We start from the raw sequence: 22,002 nt of genomic DNA, 5'->3' as shown, positions 1-22,002 counted from the left end.
ATTTTCCAGTTTCTTTACCCACATATTCCGCACATTTTTTACCTATACAACCTGTACAATATTCTCATTCTTCTCATTCGGATTTACCTTCTTCACTTACATCTATCTCTTCATCCCCTGCTATACCTCCCTCTCCACCTCGCAGATCCACTCGTCTTAAAACTCAACCTCGGTATCTACAGCGGTGTCACTGTCAACTAGCAACTTCTTCTTTACCATCTCTGCCTTCCTTCACAGCACCAAATTCAGGTATTCCTTATTCTTTATCTAGTTATCTTTTTTGTGATAAACTTTCTCCTACTTATAGACATTTTTGCTTTTCTATTTTTGCTCAACCTTAACCTAAATTTTAACATGAAGCTGTTAAGTTTGATCATTGGCATGATGTTATGACTGCTGAAATTTCAGCTCTAGAGGCTAATAATACTTGGATTGTTTGTGACCTTCCACCTACTAAACACCCAATTGGTTGTAAATGGGTATACAAAATTAAATATAAGGCTGATGGTAGCATAGAAAGGTATAAAGCTTGGTTAGTCACAAGGGGTCTACCCAGTGTGAGGGTTTAGACTATCATGATACATTTTCTCTTATAGTTAAAATGACTACTGTTAAGTGTCTTTTAGCTTTAGCTGCTGCCAATAATTGGGTTCTCCATCAATTGGATGTAAATAATACTTTTTTGCATGGTGATTTGAATGAAAATGCCTTCGGGTTTTGACATTAAGGGAGAGCCTAAGGTGTGTCGGCTCACCAAGTCTCTCTGTGACTTGAAGCAAACTTCGAGATAATGGTTTTCAAAATTCTCTTCTACTCTCATTGACCTTGGTTTTGTGCAGTCCAAAGCCGATTATTCCCTGTTTACTCTGCTTCAAGGTTCATCTTTCATTGCTTTGCTTGTCTATGTGGATGATGTTGCTATTGCAAGTAATGACTCTCAAGATGTTTCATCTTTTATCACTATGTTGAATGAGCGTTTTAAGTTCAAAGATTTGGGTCCTTTAAAGTACTTTCTTGGCTTGGAAATAGCTCATTCTTCTATTGGCATTTATGTTTGCCAACGAAAGTATGCTTTGGAAATATTGGAAGATTCTGGATTGTTGGCTTCCAAACCTGCTCAGTTTCCTATGGAGCAGAATTTGAAGTTGTCTGAGGATGATGACACTCTTCTCTCGAATCCTACTTCATATCGGCGTTTGATTGGTCGACTATTGTATTTGACAATCACCCAGCCTGATCTTACATATTCTGTTCAAACCCTCAATCAATTCATGGATAAACCTAGACAATCTCACCTTGATGCTGCTCATAGGGTCTTGAGATATGTCAAACATGCTCTTGCACAAGGGCTTTTCTTTCTTGCCAACACAGAGTTACAACTCAAAGCTTTTTGTGATTCTAATTTGGCCGGTTGTGTGGACACCAGGCGCTCAATTACTGGTTATTGTGTGTTCCTTGGGGACTCTCTATTGTTATGTTAGTTTACATTCTGTTGTAACAGTTTAGGCTTAGTGAGCTCGAGTACTCAAGCTATATATTTGTAATCTTTTCATTTTTGTATTCATACATTACAGATTAATCGAGAGACCTTTTTCCTCCCATTGTTCTCTTTGCTTTCTCTGTTCTTTATAAAGTTGACACCATTCGTCTTCTACCCAAGCCCCAAAAAAGAATGGTCGGACCTTCACTCCACACCCTCAATCCCACCCCAAACAAATTCCTCTGTAGCTACAACGGCAAAATCCTCCCCCGTTATCCTGACGGCAAACTCCGGTACGTTGGTGGAGAAACCCGTGTCCTCGCCATTGGCCGCTCCATTTCGTTTGCCGGTTAGTCAAATTAATTTTTTTGTTTAATTTTTTTTTTTTAGTTTGAACGTATAATTAAGAGGAAGAGAATATGTGGATTGCGAGAAATGATTCAGAGTGAGATTTGTGAATTATGGTTATGTGTGGTACAAAGCAGCAATTGAAGCTTGGAGAATTGTGTGGTGCATCTGTGAACCTTCTTTGCCAATTGCCTATGGAGGACCTTGACGCTCTGGTATCGATCACCTTCGATGAGGACCTCGCTAATCCCTCCACCATTGGAGGGAGGCTTCAAGTCCAAGAGTTTGAAGAAGAAAATAAAGTTGTGGGGTTTTTTATTTTTTATTTAGATTTTAATTTTTAATAAAATAACAAAAATATTATTTTAATAAAAAATGTTGATGCTTAGTTGGTCCGAAAGGAATGTCAAGAGTTTGATCTTTATGTTTTGGAGGGAGGCTTCAAGTCCAAGAGTTTGAAGAAGAAAATAAAGTTGTGGGGTTTTTTATTTTTTATTTAGATTTTAATTTTTAATAAAATAACAAAAATATTATTTTAATAAAAAAATGTTGATGCTTAGTTGGTCCGAAAGGAATGTCAAGAGTTTGATCTTTATGTTTTGGGATTCGGCTTGGGTGACCCACTGGCGTTGAGACGTGTGGGAAATGATTTTTTTACATCACATTACCCTACATCAATCCTACACCAAGACACACAAGGTGTAAGACTTATGCATGTGGGTCCTATATACATGGGTCCCACACCCAATGTGTCTTGGTGTAGGATTGATGTAGGGTAATATGATGTAGGAATAACACATCCCTATATTTTAATTTCGACTGAAGCCAAACTCTAATGTTTTCCATTTCTATAACTTTTATTTTATTTTATTTTTTAGTTTTTGCTACTTTCTCACTCCGCTTATTAGTTTTGTGCATAATATTAATTAAATGATTAAATTTTTAGAAATCACACTTTTATCTCTCTCTATTAATGTGTTAGTGCTAATTAACTTTTTTTTTTTAATAACAAGAACTGATTTAAATTGCCACATCAACATGATAAGATAGTAGTAAAATAAAGAAAAGTGTAATTTCTAACATTACTCATATCATAGAACTCCACCCTCCTAGTGCTCGGCCTTGGTGGGTGCCATGGCATGCTATGGCTACCTTGGTGGGCTTGGTGGCATGCCGCGGGCTGCCTTTGTGGGTGTCGTGGCATACCATGGCCGGCCTTGGTAGGTGCCCATAGGCTGTCTTGGTGGGCACCGTGGCATGCCCATAGGCACTACAAACTAAGGTTACTAGCATGTTAGGGTTGACTTGGCGGGTGTCGTGGCATGCCATGGCCTGCCTTGGGGTGTCGGGGCATGCCCATGGCCACTACAAACCGAGGTTAGTGGCATGCCATGACTTTCCTTGGTGGGTGTCGTGGCATGCCTTGGTAGTTGGTGGGTGCCTGGCTTACCACTACTTGCCTTGGTGGGCACCATGACATGCCTTGGTGTGTGCCACGGCTTGTCACTACTTGCCTTGGTGGGCGCCATGGCATGCTTTTAACAGAACTGATATAAATTGGAGTATGCATGGGCAAATTTTGGTTGATATTCATGAGATAAATGTAACCAATTTTCACTAGATAAAATGTCCATTTATCTAGTGAAAATTTGATATTTTGACCAATCATGAAATATTTTGATCAATCACACGCTAAAGAAAAGAGCATACATTTCCTGGTATCAATTTAATTTTTAATAAAATAACAAAAATATTATTTTAATAAAAAATGTTGACGTGACACTAATGATGGTCTACAGTAAACTTGGATATGGTAAATTAACGAAGGGATCCATTTAGAATAATAAAAAATTCAGGTATCTAATTTTCAAAATTAAAAAGTAAGAGACTGATTTAAATCGCGGTTTACCCACAAAAAATTTCATAGATTTTTCCCCCCCGTATAAAGCTGCAGATAATTGGGAATGAAGCAAAAGGATCGGACCATCTTCTCCCAGATGCCTCTGCCTAAAAACTATGCATGTGAGCATCATCATGGCCACGTAAGTTCAACTCATGGCTGCTTGGAGCAGAGGAAAGAGATGGACGGTTTCTCATTATATAAGAAAGATTAATATTAAATGTGTGTTTATTGATCAACTTGAATCAAGAATTGAGCTGTACTACCTATTAAGGAAATGAGGCCCTCAAACCCTGCATATATATATATATATATATATATTTTAAACATGGCTGCATCTGCAAGGCCAGCAAGGTAACGGCCAGGAGCCCAATCTGCCGGCCACTTAGCCATTCAACAAGGCTCGATGCCAGCCAAACATAAAAGGGTATTTTCAACATCAAAGGGAGCCATTAAAATAAGGATGTTGCTTCTCTTGATTACAAAGTAGCAGCTTTGAAATTCTCCCTCAAAAGAAGGGAGGTCGCATGCATCACGCATTGGACCCTTCTAGAAAGACTGTTAGAATGTCATAATCCGTCGGGGCTGGCTCTTACTGTTACGATTCAAAGTCCTAATTTGTTTGCAGATGGGAACCTTGTCAACATCTCTCATTTCCTTTCTTTTCAAAGCTTTGAAAATTTCAAGGAGTTCGAATTTTAGAACACATAATTTAGCTAAGAAGGCTGTTTTTCACCTTGTGTTTGAAAGTATTTTCAATTGGTTTCCCCTTCTCTCTTTTATACCGAATCAAGAGTGAGGGAGAAAAACCCTCTCTTATAACATTTTCCCCTTATCGAGCAGAAAAAAGAATAGATAAACAAGTTGGATTCTTTTCTAAATGCTTGCATTGCTTATATAATATTATTGACAATACACGTAACAATTGCTTTTACATAAAGAAAATTTTCAAAATTTAAATTAAAGAAAAAAAAAATCATATTTAGAATAACATATTAAAAAAAAAATTGATTCAAGAATGATTTTTAAATTAATTTTTCAATAAATTATATTAAAATTAAAAAGGCCCATTTTAATTTTTTGCCTTAGGCCTCAATTTTCATTGAGTCGACCCTGCATATAATATGTCAGTTTCCTATATATAAAGATGGCTCAAAGCTCCAAAGGAGGCAAAATATCCCATTGTGCTAATGGCAGCTGAAGATTCTGATAGAAATGAAGCTGCCACCAAGCATGTGGCAGTCATCTTTGGGGTTACTGGGCTAGTAGGCAAGGAGCTTGCCAGAAGGCTAATCTTGAAACCCAATTGGAAGGTTTATGGAATAGCTCGAAGCCCTGGGATCACACCCATAAAGAATCCCAACTTCCATTTCATTTCATGTGATTTGCTGAACCCTTTGGAAACCCAAAAAAGGCTCTCTTTGTTACAGGATTTGACCCATGTTTTCTGGATCACCTGGGCAGGCGAGTTCCCCTTGGATGGCCATGAGTGTTGTGAGCAGAACAAGAGCATGTTTTCCAATGCTTTGAATGCCATTCTCCCCACAGCCAAGGCATTAAAGCATGTCTCTCTCCAGACGGGCATGAAGCACTATATCTCATTGCAGGGTCCTTTTGACAAGAAAGTTCATTACTACAACGAAGAATTCCCAAGGGTCGGAACAAGCCAGAACTTTTACTATGTCCTAGAGGACTTGCTTCAGGAGAGGCTGGCCAGTAAGGTGGCTTGGTCGGTGCACCGGCCGGGTTTGTTACTAGGGAGTTCTAACAGGGCTGTGTATAATTTCATGGGGAGTTTATGTGTTTATGGAGCAATTTGTAAACATCTAAATCTCCCTTTCGTGTTTGGAGGGACAAGGGAGTGTTGGGAAGAGACCTACATTGATGGCTCGGATGCTCGGTTAGTGGCTGAGCAGCACATTTGGGCAGCCACCAATGATGCAACATGTTCCATTGATGGCCAAGCTTTTAATGCAATCAATGGCCGGAGTTTTACTTGGAAGGAGATCTGGCCGGCTCTTGGAACGAAGATTGGTGTAGAAGTAGTGCAGGAAGACATGTTCTTGGAGGATTTTTGGTTTTCAAAAGCCATGGCGGACAAGAAGAAGGTTTGGGAGGAGATTGTGATGAAGGAAGGACTGCTTCAGACGGAGATGGAAGATTTGGCTAATTGGGAATTCTTGGACATGTTGTTTCGTTGCCCGTTTAAACTGCTGGGGACACGAGAGAAAGTTGATGGGCTTGGTTTTACTGTGAGGTATAAGACATTGAATTCAATCTTGTATTGGATTGATTTCATGAGAGGTGAGAAACTCATTCCTTAAGAGATAGATTTGACTTCGTTTGGATTAATTTAGAGAAAACAGGATGTGAGCACCACAAACTTGTTCTCAAAGAAAATAAAAATTCTGAAGCAGCTTGTCCTTTGCATGTGATAGTTGACTGCATTCTTGCTGTTTCTTATTACAGATGTTTATTGGCTAATTAAATAAATGTAGATGCCTAGTTCCCCCTTTTTTTCCTCATCTTGTCTAGGATTAGTAGTCAGTCTAAGCTCAGTTTGTCTAGCAAAAGTGGTGGGTAGGTACCTTTAAGTTTAAGTTATATAGTTATTTAAGGAAAGGAAAGATGATATGAGATTATGAGGGGGTGTGAAATTAGTTGTCTCATTGTATGCCGGAAATCATGCAAGTGTAGGTGAGTAGGGGTGCATTTCACATCGTGTTCCTACGAGCCAAGAGCCAAAGAGCCGCTAGATTCGCAGTGTTTCCCCCGCCCTTTCCTAATTCCGATACAAACGCGCACAGTGTTATGCTGTTCCTGTTCCTATTGGCATTTCCAACTTTATCACTTGTATATGCGTGTTAATTAATTGTATTTATTAAAAAGATAATGACTGACGTGTTTAGCTCGAAAACAGCGGAATCTTCTCAATTTATGAGAGTTTGAGAAAGACCACTTATGAAGCCTACATGACCAGATAAGTAGTTAGACAGTCCAATTTTCAAAGACCCAAAAGTCGTCTACAAGTTTTTCCCAAGAAACTATTACTCAGATCTGAGGAGGTGAAGTGTTCAATTGAGATGGTGAGGTCTCCGGTGATGGTGTTCAACTATTCCATATGGTGAGGAGGGCTGCTGTTTATTCTCTCTAAAGCATTAAATTCTTATTAACTTTGGCATTTATTTTGTGTGACAGCTGGCATATTCTTGATTGTTAGATGCAATGTATGGCTAAGATTTAACAATTTAAGAATCTCAAATTTAAAAGAAATTTGAAGGATCCCGATCCCTATACATGCCATGGATCAATATCCCCTCAAATTTTTTAAACATTTGAGATTCTCAATTTATTAAATCCTAGCTATACTTGACATCTAACTTTTCACAATGTACCAACTGTCCACATGAAATAAATGCTAAAGTATTTATTAATAACATTTATTTTATGTGGACAGTTAGCATTTATTTCATGTAGACAGTTAGCATATTGTGAACCGTTAAATGTAAAGTATGGATAAATTTAACAATTTGAGAATCTCAAATGTTTAAGAAATTTTAGGGGATCCTAATCCAGCATTATATAGGCACACATGGTTTCAACTTATTATTCAGTTGAGTTCAGAGTTTCTTCCTTTGACTTTGTCTTTTCCTTTTCCTTTTACCCTTTTTTTTTTTTTTTGGTTTTTTGGGTGGAGAGGAATTGCTTCGGTTCCTCCCAATACTTAAATAAAAGCTCTTACTTCGAGGTTTTATAGTTTATCCTCTGGTATACGAATCAGGTAAAAAATTGCAGTATTACTATGCTGAATCAAGCAATCAGGCTGGCACACTCATAGAGGTGAAGATGAACAGCTAGAGATTATTATTAATTTATGTCCCAAAAACTTAGTGCACCAATGCAAACCCCTCTTAGAGGATGAACAATAGCATAACATGCAATTCAAATAAATCAAATGACTCCGAGAGATGCAAGAAGAGAAGAATAAAGATATATGAAATTCCTGCTTGGTTCACGAATCACAATATGCAGTACCCATACAGAAGAAAAAAAAAATAATGTTTCTATCTTTCTGTTTACAGTGTATGTATCCTCAAGAATTGCTGTCATTAAAGAGTTATAATGCTATCTATGTAATTTGATGAGCATGTTTCATTAGAAATTGGATGTAAAATTCAACTTCCTATAGTGACCAGAAGACAAAAAAAGGAGGAAATGTCTAGCAACTTGTAAAAGCTCTGCACCAACAGAGTTCAGTGCTGGACCAATCACTTGTGATGTTAATGCAATATACTTGGTAGACAATTAAACCTCATTCATCTTCTCTGGAAGTTGAGGACTTTGAGTGAGATAGCAAAAATGCTGAAGAAGAAGAGACAAAAACTGATAAGCACGGCTGCTGAAACTCCTACCATGCCAGGGGAATAGCCAAGACTAACTTCCAAATACTCTTTCACGGAGCCATCAAATCCAGCTCCTACCATCTTGGTTTCCACGTCACCAAGCTGAGAGGTGATAATACCCCGTAGTGTCCATGCAACTGGGCACATGTAGTAGAACCAGATCCACCATCCAGGGATGTGCTGAAGCAATTAACATATAAGATCCATAGAACTGGTTTGTGATTTTTTTTTTTTTTTTTAAAAAAATTGAAAAAGAAAGGAGGAAAGAAAAGAAGCACATGGCCTCCTGTGCATGACCTTAATAATAACTAGTAAGAACCATTTGCTATGTTTTCTATCACCTATTTCTTTTAATGAAGGTGAGATTCATCCCCTCCCTTTTCACCACTGCCAGTGGAGGGCAAAACCCAACCGTCTGACCCGATCCGACAAAAATGTCCTGAACCAAATCGACAAAATCTAGGGACAGATACCTGTTGCCTATTGGGTAGGGGTCGGCAGAGGATTCTGACTTTTGACACATTTCGGATTAAGTGTCGGTTTTCTAACCCTGACCCGACCTAACATGTATAGGGTGTTATCAACATACAAATTAAAGGTGTTACTTGAGTGCAAACCACATATTCCTCTCAAGTGGTAAATGCACAGATTTTCTACATGACAAGATAAGTCTAAAAGTTAAAATCTTAACAGATTGCATTTTAATGTCATTTAGAGAGTACCAGGTACATAAGCCAATTATACTTTCAGAATTAGGATGACGCAGAGTTTTGGTATGTTTACCTACATAAGTGGTTACAATAAATTTCAGGTGGACTTAGCAGCTTGACTGCTTGATGGATTCTTGTTCCAGTCGTGATAATTATTATTGTAAAGTGAAGCTCCAGCAGTTGATTAATTTAATTGGTCGAGTCCAAAAATCAAGCAATAATTTGTTTCAGATGTACAATATATTTACTTACAGATTTCGGGACAAGAAAACCTGAAAGGAGGTTCCATAAAGAGTAAAATGCAGAAGAAATGATAGCTGCTAGGTGCTGAGAAGATGTAAGACCGACGGCCATCATGCCGTAAAAGGTAAAGTAGGTGAACGTGAGGAACATAAACAGAAGATAGAGCAAAAATTTTCCTGCAACACAGGAGAAACATCCAGTAAAGTAACTGCATTTGCATAAACTTTATGCACATACAACAGCAGAAAACAATATACCTATTCATATTTTTTTCATTTACAAAAAGAAACACAATTCTATCCAATAGTTAATACAATATAAATATCATTTAGATGAGTGTATATTTCATAATTGAACCCACGAAAAAATCATTAGCATTTAAATGCAGAATAACCGACATCTAAGAATTTCAGTACCCTGGCTATCATTTTTTAATAATTCTGAAAGAAGTCCATGCAGTTTTGTCAAAGATGGAAAGAAGATGTTAGTTAAGCGGCTAACATACTTTAGGAAACTCTCCCAAAAATACTCCACAGGAAAAAATATATAAGTAACTAAAAGCCCTGCCGAGAAAATTAACGAAAAGATTACTACTAAAAAAAAAAACAAAGCAGGCATCAAATACATATGCTAAGAACTGACTCTAAAGACAAAGAATCTTACTAATTGTCCTTTCAAAATTAATCATGAAATAGGTGATGACGCCATATACTATTGTCTGCACAGCAATGTATGGAATCTCCACAAGACCCTGTTAAATTGCAATCGAGATATGTATCAACAATCACCACTTCAAAGAAATGTAATTTGCCAAATTTTGTGTTTAATGACTCTTACCTGGGCTGCTGCGTAAGCAATTGGAGAGTACATTCCAGCTGCTTTCTCTCGATAGAATACTGTCCTCTCAATTGAAACAATTGGTTGAACTGAAGAGGCATTGTTGACTCCAAGAAACAAGCATGCGGAATAAAGAGCTCCCATAACCACTAACAAATCTTGAGTTGAACTCCTAAACAACATATATGTGTTAAATAGTTTAATGCTTTGTAAAGACATTGCAAGAACCAAATCAAAATACAAGTAAAATCATGTTTATGTGGAATATACGCTTTTGTCTCCATAAGATGCTATGAAAAGAAGAGAGAAAAACCAACACACAATAGACAATCCTTTGAAATTTTTCGAATAGCAAAAGGTGCTACAAACCCATAATTGCAAGTAATGCTCCGTTTGTTTCGGTGTAAAATGATTTCTGAAAAATGATTTCTGCATTTTACGGTGTTGTACGGGTAAAAATAATGGTCAACAAAAATCAATTTTCGGTTTGGCCATAAAATATTCTTTAATTTTTAGAAAACAATTTACGGTTTTAAAAACCGTAAATTGTTTTTCGAAATTAAACTCTTTGTCATTGCACGCACATTTAATATCTGATTGCCGGAATCCGGCAATGGTCAGTCGTCGGAATCCAAGCGGCACGGGAATCTGGTAACATCCGGCCACCGAAATGCTGCCGGCGCCGGAATTCGGCAACATCCGGCCACCGTTGCCAGATGTCGGCAGACCAGATTCCGGCCGAAACTGGCCGGAATCTGGCCAAAATGGCCTGGATCCGGCCGGATCTGGCAAGATACGGAGGATTCCGGCTGGAATCCAGCAATTTTAGCCGGATCCGGCCAAACATGCTCGCCGGAATTCGGCGGCAGCGACCGGGCGTTGCCGGATCTCGGAGACAGTTGCATTTTCACATTTCGTAATTTTTTCGTGCGAACCAAATGTCGGAAAATATTTTCGAAAAAATTATTATTTTTTTAAATGATTTCGTTGAAAATATTTTACGACGAAACCATTTTACGTCGAAACAAACGGAGCATAAGTTAAATTATCTTTCTATTTTTCTGGTCAGGTAAGGTTTCATGTTCATATTCACCCGAAAAGGTTTCATGTTTGTTAAAATGATAAGAGTTTCTAAAACTTTTAGGTGAGGCACCAGCTGTCCCTGGTGAGGTGTCTCGCTTGCTATCAATTCATGAGTTATTGTGTTCTACTGTGTAACCACATTTCCTATATATTTGGAAGAATGTAATCAATGCTGTAGAAGATTCACCCCATTTCTCCTACATTTGTATATTCTCATCGTAGTTAACATGGTATCAATGCTGTAGAGTAGTTTGTTTTGTTTGTTTCTTCCTAATTGAGCATATGTTATATATATGCTCCAGCTTGAGGGGTAGCATTAGAATGATAGGAGTTTATATAACTTAAATACTTTTAGGTGAGGCATCAGCTGTTCCTGGTGAGGTGTCCCTACTAGCTATCAATTCATGAGTTGTATTGTGTCCACATTTCCTACATATTTGGAAGAATGGAATGAATGCTGTAGAAGATTGACTCTATTTGTCTTATATTTGCATAGGATGAATGTTAAAATGCAAGACTGTTGTTACCAAAAGTTATGAAAATGTGCAAATTCATATCCAAAAATTCGCCTTTTGAAATTGTTATAATGACTCCAAAAATACAGAGCTTAGCCTAAGGTAATATTCATGGTTTCCAACTAATTCTAGTAAGTCTGTCAGATGCATATACAGATATACTCTTAAGGAAAATACAATCCAGCCACTTAATCTCTCCTAGTAAGAAAATAACAAGAAAAAAACAAGTAAAAGGGTGAAGTAAAAAGTTCTCAAAGAAAAAAGCAGGGACTAAATCGAAACAGGAACAATGAATAATACACAATGACAAGGAAGGCAAAATTAACTTGCTTTATGAGACATGAGAACAGAAAAAATTTACCTTCTTAAACCAACATTCCAGAATACCAAACCCAATATCAATGCGCTGATTGTAGTAAAACATAACCTCATGCCATTGTATTGAGGAATTCTCCAATAAACAAGATTTTGTTTCCAAAGGCAGGCCCGAAATTGGAAGAGCTTGTCTTGTGAATATCTGGAAGAAAACTTCAATGGTTCTGAACCATCAGGTGGAATACTAAAATGCTTAATGGAAGCTTCCACGTTCCTAAAACAAAGACGTATAAAATTTCAGTTATGAATATTGTGTTAAAATGCAAGTGAGAACCAATATGGAACAAGAAAAACATGGGCAAGATCTTGGCCACAGCAGAATTACAACGTAAGATTTAAGATCACCTGAATTGCTCAGAGTTCCAGTAAATTTCTGCGAAGTCTTCACCAATTCTCTCTTCAGCAGCAGGTGTAGTCACCTCAAGCATCCAAGTCGCTGGATTGTAACCACTGGGAATTGGAGGGATTCCACTAATTCCCTGCACAGGAAAGGAAAATAGAGACAAACTTCACATAGGTAAACAACGCAGTATATGATTATTCTATCAGCCTCAGGGTTTATATTAAATCACGAAGTTCTTGAAAAGCTGTAAAGTACTTGGATTGATATCGGAAGGAAGAACTGCATTTTGAACCTAAAATATGGAGCATATTCAACATAGACTTCGGAATATTAAACTCACTGCTAGTTTGCTAAAATATATCAAAGGAATTAAGGAAATAAGCTATTCTGATATGACCCATTCTGGCACTATAAGATGCAAAACCAAATTTCTTGTGTACGTGGCCAAAAATTAACTGTGCGCGTGATTTGCAAAGATGCCAAAGGAGTACAAGAATACTTTAAAAAATATTTGTGTATTTCTAATGGTGCTTTGTGCTCATGTATAAACCATTACAAATTTACAACAAGTTCAAGCTTGGTTTAAAGGATGGAACCCAGCCTAAGTTCATGACAAGCAAAAACAACTAAAACGCATCAGTCCAAGCTCAGCCCATTAAACATTAGGCCTGATAAGCTGGCAAAACTACAAAAGAGAGTATGAAAGAGTTGACCTAGTTAGGATGAATCAAACATACTTTTTTTTACCTAGTTAGGATGAATCTAAAATTTTTTTGGAGAGTGATTTTTTGTTTTTGTTTAAAAAAGTGTTTTGATGTGACAGAAAGGTGTTTTTGAATGTTTTATGTTTTAAATTATTTGTTATTTTTTTTTGAAAGAGAAAAGAAAAAAGGAAAAGAAAAGAGCTTTAACATATAAAGCGATAGTCGGGATTAATCTAGACAGCCTAAGCCAAGCAGAAATTGTCTATAGGCCCATGGTATTTGTTCAAACTCAGATGGGCTCAACTCTACATGACTATGTGCATCCAGCATAAAAAGACTCCTGTACGTGCTTCAAATGGACAGGTCAAAAGATAGAAAGCAGATTAGCATGAGCGACTATGACACAACAGGGCCTAACATTATCCTTGCAAAACAAAAATTAAAATTATTGCATTCTGAAGTCCAGATAGTCATATTTCTAGTTTACACGATAGCTAGTGAACCTCATAAATTGAGAACTAGACATAATGGAAACAGGATGATCTTATTACCTGAAAATAGTTTATCAATATCTGTGAGTTCACACCAAGCTTCCCTCCATATATAACTTGTCCCCCTCGTTTCATAAGAAGTAGCTGTGCATTTAACCGCAAAGATCAGAACACTTCAAAAGAAACTGAGTAACACATCAAATATGGTTCTCAAAGAAGTTGTCGATTGACTGCGAAAGAAAAGTTTACCTCATCAAATGCTTCAAATATATCAATACTTGGTTGATGTATCGTGCAGACCACAGTTCTTCCAGTATCAACAGTATTACGGACAGTTCGCATTACTATTGCTGCTGCTCGTGCATCCAGTCCAGATGTAGGTTCATCCATAAATATAATGGAAGGATTTGCAACGAGCTCCACTGCTATTGTTAAACGTTTTCTCTGCTCTGTTGATAGGCCAGTTCTACCAGGCAAGCCAACCAAAGCATGCCGTAGAGTTTCAAGCTCTACTAATCTCATCACTTCTTCAACAAACTCCTGAAATGCACGATAATGATATAATGCCATAGAAACATTCCAATATGTTAAACAATCTCGTGCAGCAACTCACATGTCTTTTCTCTTTGCTGACTTCCTTTGGGAGGCGAAGAGAAGAAGAAAACCAGAGAGACTCCTCAACTGTCACTTGAGGAGAATGTATATCATTTTGCTCAACGTATCCTGATATTCTGGCAAAAGTGCGCTGCTCTTTTGGGTGACCCGATATCCTAATATCACCTTCTATGTATCCACCAGTTTTCCTACCGGCAAGCACATCCATCATCGTGGTCTTTCCAGCTCCACTTGACCCGACTAAGGCAGTAAGTACACCAGGTGAGAATACTCCACTTACATTGGACAGGAGTTGCAACTTCTTCTCTGTTATGCCTTTTACTCTCATTTCCTGAGAGCCTCAAAAATTGTTTTGCACAACATAAGAAAGTGAGCTCCCATCAAATATTTTTGGTGGACCAATAAGTAAAAGTAAAGGGAATCAAAACCAATAGACAAACACACCTTGGGCATATCTACAAAATAATTGACATTATGGAAAGTCATTGTTAGTGGTTGAAATGGAAGGATCATTCCCTTCTTTTTTCTGCCCTCTCTGGCAGATGTTGGACTTAAATCAGAACCCTGACCACCCCCTGCATAAACCGGCATATGTATATAAGAGAGATATTCCTATAATATACAGTGCTACAATCAATTCTGAGGAGCACAATCCAGCAAAAGATGCTATAAATTTATAGATTGAACGTCATTGGTAAAAATTGTGGAAATGACTGACTATCATCCAAAGCTGAACTCTCTTCTGTAGCATCAAGTGGGATTACTACTGTCTGCGCTTTCTGGAGGGCTGAAATGGAAACATAAGAGATAACATTTAAATGAGATTAAAGACATCCATACTAAGAAGCAGCAGAGAGAAAATTTCCTTTAGGCATGAGCTACTTTTACAAGCAAAAGAAATGTACACAAGTATAAAAAAAACATCATTCGAACTTACGATTAAGGAAGGCCAAGGCCAAAGTCACCATGTTGTTGAAAAGAATGGCATAAAGTAATAATGCTCCAACTCCAAGCCAATACCAATAATCTTGAGTAGGTAAGCTATGTGAATTGAGAATGTTGTATCCAACTGTATTGTTCCCGAGTGCCGATCTCTGCAAAGAGACAGTTTCCAAACCCAGTTAACTGCTTCCAGAAGTCATCCATTCAAAGATATCTTAATTTTTCTGTCATGAATATGAAATGATATGAAGCAACAGAAAACAGGCAGAAATTTATCAATTTGCCCGAAAAGCATACCTCCATCCACCTTGTGGCTGTAAATTCATTGACAGAAATTGCATTTTGCCCATAGGATAGCGGTGACAACCAAAATGCCCAAACTGCCCATGGCTTAATCATTGCTGAAAGAAGAACAACCCAATCATTAATGATAACATAACTTTCTATTATCAATAAAAGATTTTGAACCTACATTTTGGAATGATGAATCCGCCCATCAAGAATATAACCAGCAGTGCAGCTGATCCAAATGTATTCGCAAGGACCATATCTCGTGCAATAGCAGCCATCAACCGGAAAAGACCCAATGCCATTTGGTGTACAGAAAAGAGTAAAAACATGAAACGGAAAAACCTGAAACATTTGACAGAAGTAACGAGTACAGAAAAATACAAGCATAAAGAACATCATCTGCTAAAGTAAAAAAGATATACCTTCCTGCACTAGGGGCGAAACCAACAGTGTAATACACAACACAAGACCACACAACAGCTTCAATAATGGAGTAAGGAACGCGCAGAATCCAACTTGCGACAGACCATGCTGATGCAGGATGAAAGAAATTATCTCTTTGCTTGTAGAAGACGGGGAGCCGGGATATCATAAGAGGTAGCTCAGAGAATCCATTGAACATCATATGCACCAGCCCAAAAAACAGGCAAGAAAGATAAAGATCGCCATTCAGCTCATCTGTGGGGTGTAGCCTTGTTCGTAAGAACAATGTGCATGTGACTAATCCAATAAATGCAACCTTTAACATATGTATATAACAGATCATATGAGATATAAAAGAACTATGAGAAAACTTCAGAAAGAAAACTAGAATTAAAAACTACATGATTTATAGGTCCCCTAAAAGGTATACAGTATATGCATTAAAGGTTGGCTGCTTTTTTTTTTTTTTAAGCAGTTTATTCACCAAATGATTTTATAGCAAATAGATAATAAATATTGAGTTGTTTTAGAAGAAAAGTGAATTATAGGTGTCATATATTATGTAACGACCCACCCTCAATAACACAATATTGTTCGCTTTTGACTCCTCCGAACCAGATTTCTCAGGAGGTCACCCATTCTAGTACTGCTCTCGCAGAAGCACGCTTAACTGCAGAGTTCTGATAGGTTTATAACCATCACGGCTTTAAAACACGTTGTGTCATAAATGGTGCATTTATACATATAAGCACATCCTCATTCCCAGACGATGTGCGACGTCACATATTATTAAAACTGAATTTGGATCCTCTCCATTTGGATCCTCTCCATTTCTCTCCATTTAGTTATAAAGTAGGGATATAGTTGTCTTTTTACTTTCCATGAAAATGTAAAAAGACAACTATGCCCCTTCTTTATAAGTAAATGGAGAAAATTCTCTCCATTTCAGAAATGGAGAGGATCCTGCTCCAAAATAGGCACAACACATTTATTACAATTAATGAAATGTCTAAATATAGAAATGACATTGTAAAACATACCTGGCAAGTCCTAAATGTATATAGAAAACGATGCCTGCTGATTAACAGCATTTCTCGTCCAAAGCAAGCTTTAAAAAGCCCAAGTTTTGATGCAGCAAATTTCATTTTATACAAAGCCAAAGGATGGCTCTTGCATTTATCATATGGAACAGAAAGCGAGGACTCCAGAGACTTTCCAAATCTGGAACTTTTGAAGGCCTCTGCGATTTCTGGAACAGAAAGGAACACATATGGTTTTGAAGAATCAGCCCAGTACTGAGCTTGGTCCTTTCTAGATGTCACCTGGAATGAGATATGTTAGATAATCACCTAGGAAATATGCCTGAAATAATTTAATCGTCTTTAAGAAAATACCTCTTGAAGAAAATCTGCTACCCCCTTACGTGGTGGTAGTCGAAAACCTAACGTCTCAAAGAATTCTAACACTTCTGCTCGAGGGCCTTGATATACAATGTATCCTTCAGCTAATAGAACCAGATCATCAAACAGTTCAAATGTCTCAGGTGCAGGCTGAAGAAGAGCCATTAATACAGTCGCCTCCATTTGATGAACAAAGTTCCTAACACATTTTACAATTTGGTACGTGGTAGAGCTATCGAGTCCAGTAGATATTTCGTCCATAAATAGGGCTTTTCTTGGCCCAACAACCATTTCTCCTGTATAAGAAATAACACAAAACCACATATAATTTAAGATTTCAACACTCATAATTCAAATACATGAACAGGACCACTCGACAAAGTCTTCACTAGTCAAAATACAAGTTCAACAATGCACAATTTCAAAGCATGAACATAATATTGAATTACTACTTTGCACTTAAAATGGGTAAGTTTCAACGTCTATTATTCTTTGCTCTCTCAACTATGGCGACAGTATTTGAGCGACACTCCTTTTGAGGTTTGGAAACTTCCCAGTGAAACTGATGTTAAGAACAGGAGGTATTCATTTTATTACTACCATACTCTGAGAGAGAGAGAGAGAGAGAGAGAGAGAGAGAGAGAGAGAGAGAGAGAGAGACCTGTGGTAACTCTTTTTCTTTGGCCACCTGATATGCCTCTGTGCATGTCATTACCAACTACCGTCTCTGAACATACATCAAGACCAAGCACTTTCAAGACATAATCTGTTGAAACACTGTGCTTCTTACCGCCAACAGATGATGCCTGCGCAGTCAAATTTATTTCACCACTCAATCGGGATAAAGCTAAACACATGCATCATTCATCCATAAAAAACAAAATAAAAGCACGCTCATACACAGTCACAGTAGCAGGTTTAAGATGACAACCTTCATAAATGCATCAATCTCAGGACTTGGCCGTATGTTCCTTTCCTTCTCTAAACGTTCCAGATCTTTCATATAACCTATAAGCACCCTCAAAATATTCAATACTACATAATTGATACTAACAAAATGAACCACACGGGTTGTAAATAATAAATTAATGAGAACAAACCTGCGAAGCCTTCACTTGCACCTTGACATCTAGCAGCAAAATCCAAGGTTTCTCTTACAGTTAGCTCTGCAATGTGATTATCTGTTTGACTGATGTATGCAGAAGTCCTTTGAACGCAAAATTCATCAAGCTTATGGGCATTATATGTAATACTACCACTTTTCTGAAATTAAAAAAAAACGTTAGAATAGAAAGGGCAGTTATCAGCATCTAATTAATATCCTCAATGTCTTTACAAGAGGTGGTATTATATACCAGGAAAAAAAAAAATGTAACTGACAAAAATGTCCTGGATTTTCCTAGTACAAATCCAATTTCCTGAAAAAATCCATTACAATTTATTGGAGAAGAAAGCTAATGTTCTCTGATAATTTAATTAATTGTCACAAATTCTGTTAATGTAGTTAGGCTCTCTAACACAGGCTACATAACTAAATGACCAGTTTCACCATTGAAGCCACAACAAGGCTCTTTAATTGTAACCGTTTCACAATATTCCAAAGTCACAGGATCGGAGCATAACAACATTCCTACATTCTCAAGATTCAAGGCTATTCCTTTCACACCTTGTGCAAAGAGTCCATCTCCACCCAATATTGCTAAATCAGCCCACAATGCTAGAACCACATTAATCTTAGATTTCATCCCAACCCCCTACCCCCACCCTAGCCTAAAATAATTGCTGCCTAAAGAAGATAAACATTTTTTTTTTTAATTTTTAATTTTTATGATGAGGAACCCCTCTAAGCAGGCAAGGCCACTTCGTGTACTCACTCCTGTCAGGTAAACCTCAGACTGTATAAAACGCCCCCTCCACACGAATCTGGTAATACTCAGGCTTCGTTGGCGGGCTGACCTTAATTAGGAATTATTTGCACTCAAGGAGATTTGAAACCTTAGACCTCATGAAATTACCACAAAAACCAAGACCTTACCAACTGAGCCAACCCTTGGGGTTTTGTTGATAAACATAATTCATGCCTTAATAAATTACTATTCTTTTTAGAGAATATAGGCCTAGAGTGAACCAATTAAGTTTTTTAAAGTGGTTTAAATGGGATCAAATCTGACCCAAAAGACTAAGAGTCTAAAATTGTCTTCAAAACACATGTATTTTTGACGTCCCTTCATTTTCTAAACTTGAGGCCTTGTTTATGTGTAAATTTCTAAGTTTTTATGTCAAGTTAGAAGAAACAAGAAGATTTGGGGGGGAGGGGGGAATAAAAAGAAAAACAGTACACTATCTCCATTTTAAGTCTAATACTAAGTTCATTCCCAATCTTTTTTCATATGCATTACATTTATCAAAGATCTACACAAAGCAATTTAGGATGCACTAGGTTTCAAGGTCAATATGATAAGTTTGTACCAGCAAGAATAAAAGGAAACAGTGAGTATGCAATAGGAATCTGCATGCATGAGTTGCTCGTGGATATAAATGCTAACCTTTAAGTTGCTGTCAAGTTTCCCCGCGAGAGCTAAAAGCAGGGTGGATTTCCCAGAGCCTGGAGGTCCTAAGAGTAAAGTCATCCTATAAACGACAAATCAGTGTGTTTGTCAGTTCAAGCAAAACACATGAAAGTAATGAATTCCTCTGACACAGCCAAAAAAGTGTTAAGATATGTCCGATGTTAGAACGTGACACTCATTGTTTTTGAAAACTACTTTATCTACCAATTTGATTTCTCTTTTGTCTATATTTCACCAACTTCCATAAACCACGAAGAAATGAGGGATAAGTCAAAATTATTGAGCTTCTAAAACGTTTTGCATAGTTGACTACACCCACACATCATAGTTTCAATATTTTCATGTTTTACTCATCTGTTATCCGTCTCTTTTGTTAATCCATTATTAAATTTGTGGGACTACATGTAGGTTTCATGTGGTCCCACGTACTTAACGGTGGATTTACCCATTTCTTATATGGAGATTGAAAAGAGATGGACGAAAGATGTAAAACAAATATTTCTTTGAAAAGTATGCCATTGTGTCTATAATTAGAATCCAATTCGGAGTAACAGAGGAGAAGCATTTGAAAGTACTGCTTTTATTCCTCATATGAGAGCCAATTACATCCCCGTCACAAAACATTGTGAGATAAGGCTACAATTTTCTAGAGAAAAAGGTTTGGTTAGCTTTTAAAAGTGATTATAATATTTTCATGGATAAAAATGAAAAATCGAATTTAATTTGTAAACTAATAATAGTACTTTCAAAACATTAATTTTTACGTTCAATTACAGGTTACGGAGCATCGTTCTGCTAGTGGAGGATACTTTTTCTTTCTTTCCTTTCATTTCCACTTCCTACACAGCTCTTCGTAAAAAAGAAGGAAGAACTCGTGTCATACCTTCCCGGTTTCAGGACACCACTGACGTTGTTCAAGATGGTTAAAGAGTGTCTCTCTGATTGAAATATCCGTAAGCTAGTCAGGATATTCTGCACTCAGAAAAATTGGAAGAAAAAATAATATGAAAAGAAAAAAAAATTAATTAAATGCGTAAAATACGCAAATCTACCCCAAAGCCAGCGAAAACCTTTTTGTTAAATTCGTAAATAAATAAAAACGCAAATCTAGTACAGAAACATATTTCTCAACCTCAATCACGTCACGAGAAGCATTAATCAGAGTAGGCAAAGCTCTTGCACCGGTTTGAACATCGGCCACAATTTTCAAGTTCTCGTACCTTACTTCAACCTTCGGCACCTCCAATCCGACTCTATTGATAATGAAAAATTGTACACAGTTAATACAATCGGAGAAGCAAACACGAATTAGACTATTGCCGAAATATCTAATACGTACATCATAATCGAATTTTCTAGATATAATGGATCTCAGACTCTGTACGTACATGCAGCTTATGATTTTCATGGATTCAGATTCCATTTAAGAATCCATAATCTCAGATGCATTTCCATAAATTTTTCCTGAATTAAATTGAAATTAAATTTTAAAAGAATGTGAAAAGCAATTAAAAGTCATATTCTGGAATTCGGCTTTCTTGCAACTTGCAAGCGCTTAAAAATCTCACATGCATTTTCAAAATATTTCAGGAAAAACAAGAAAAACAGAACCACAGAATGAATCAAGCTCAACGAACTAAAACGCCTTCGTCATTTCTCACAACTAAACAACGAATCCGGCCGAGATTCACGGAATGAGAAAAAGAGGGGCAGAGAATCACAGTCGCCACAACCTACACATACCTATCGAGGCGTTTTTTGATCGCGGAAAGCAACGTATAGTTATCTTGTTCGTTCGTCGCCATGGCCTTCTTCACAACGAGCTCGCGGTTGAACCGGTTCAGCTTCCGGACGTCGATTGTCTCGGTCCGGACCTCCTCTCCGCCAAGCTCCGACGGTGTCCGCCTCAGCAAAGCGAAGTTCGTCCGCTTGCGCGACGGAATACTCTCGATCGCCGCCCACCGCAGTTCCTCCTCGTCCTCCGCCACGAAGTCTGCATTGGACGGCCTTCCAAAGGAATCCTCCCCTCCTCCAATCTCAAAGTACTCGCTCCCATCCGTCGCCGCCATAGCCAAAGCTTCCCTCTCTTTCTCTCTGAGAGGGGTTTAAATAATTAACAGACGAAACCTTTTTCTGCAAGCAACGTGAGAGAAGGCGAATGGGTTTAATTGTTTTGGTTCAGTTTCGCCCCCCGCGAATTTTGAAGCAAGTGGAATACCGAAATCACCCTTCTTAGTTCTCTAGAAAGCCTTGCCAGTTGCTAGGTTTGTTTTTCCTCTGAATCAAAAAAATAAAAATAAAAAAGGTTTGTTTTTCCTTTTTTGGTCAC

At 37.6% G+C, this 22,002-nt stretch overlaps 3 protein-coding genes across 3 annotated transcripts; 2 read left to right on the top strand and 1 right to left on the bottom strand.

Moving 5' to 3' along the window:
* Positions 1-704: 704 nt before the first annotated feature.
* On the top strand, positions 705-1,481 carry LOC133876930 (uncharacterized mitochondrial protein AtMg00810-like). The gene is made up of 2 exons (XM_062315153.1): positions 705-740; positions 840-1,481. The coding sequence occupies exons 1-2, from the start codon at positions 705-707 to the stop codon at positions 1,479-1,481; spliced, it is 678 nt and encodes a 225-aa protein (XP_062171137.1).
* A 3,414-nt stretch (positions 1,482-4,895) lies between these two features.
* On the top strand, positions 4,896-6,156 carry LOC133878208 ((S)-8-oxocitronellyl enol synthase CYC2). Its single transcript, XM_062316736.1, has one exon. It carries the CDS (start codon positions 4,919-4,921, stop codon positions 6,050-6,052), a length of 1,134 nt encoding a protein of 377 aa, XP_062172720.1. The 5' UTR covers positions 4,896-4,918; the 3' UTR covers positions 6,053-6,156.
* Positions 6,157-7,858: 1,702 nt separating this feature from the next.
* Positions 7,859-21,742, bottom strand: LOC133877590 (ABC transporter G family member 31). Its single transcript, XM_062315958.1, has 24 exons — positions 21,417-21,742; positions 20,806-20,926; positions 20,557-20,645; positions 19,650-19,734; positions 18,204-18,366; positions 18,035-18,111; positions 17,765-17,909; positions 17,098-17,399; positions 16,744-17,025; positions 15,703-16,019; positions 15,462-15,622; positions 15,287-15,390; positions 14,985-15,141; positions 14,766-14,834; positions 14,492-14,622; positions 14,046-14,378; positions 13,682-13,972; positions 13,493-13,576; positions 12,240-12,373; positions 11,881-12,108; positions 9,922-10,093; positions 9,748-9,835; positions 9,094-9,260; positions 7,859-8,311 (listed from the first exon to the last, which is right to left on the bottom strand). The coding sequence occupies exons 1-24, from the start codon at positions 21,740-21,742 to the stop codon at positions 8,045-8,047; spliced, it is 4,293 nt and encodes a 1,430-aa protein (XP_062171942.1). The 3' UTR covers positions 7,859-8,044.
* Between the last annotated feature and the right edge of the window lie 260 nt (positions 21,743-22,002).

This window comes from Alnus glutinosa, chromosome 9, assembly GCF_958979055.1.
Source record: "Alnus glutinosa chromosome 9, dhAlnGlut1.1, whole genome shotgun sequence".
Lineage (NCBI taxonomy): Eukaryota > Viridiplantae > Streptophyta > Magnoliopsida > Fagales > Betulaceae > Alnus > Alnus glutinosa.
The sequence above is the reverse complement of the archived record's forward strand: the minus strand, read 5'-3'. Positions and strand labels throughout refer to the sequence as shown.

Bases quoted from the DNA above. Each gene is read 5' to 3' on its own strand.
- LOC133876930 (XM_062315153.1), top strand. From the start codon at position 705: ATGCCTTCGGGTTTTGACATTAAGGGAGAGCCTAAG. The intron at 741-839 runs GTGTGTCGGCTC...GGTTTTGTGCAG, and splicing joins ACATTAAGGGAGAGCCTAAG to TCCAAAGCCGATTATTCCCT.
- LOC133878208 (XM_062316736.1), top strand. From the start codon at position 4,919: ATGGCAGCTGAAGATTCTGATAGAAATGAAGCTGCCACCAAGCATGTG.
- LOC133877590 (XM_062315958.1), bottom strand. From the start codon at position 21,742: ATGGCGGCGACGGATGGGAGCGAGTACTTTGAGATTGGAGGAGGGGAG. The intron at 18,367-19,649 runs GTTAGCATTTAT...TTTTAATTTCAG, and splicing joins AACTTGACAGCAACTTAAAG to AAAAGTGGTAGTATTACATA. The intron at 12,374-13,492 runs GTAATAAGATCA...TTTCCTGTGCAG, and splicing joins TATTGATAAACTATTTTCAG to GGAATTAGTGGAATCCCTCC.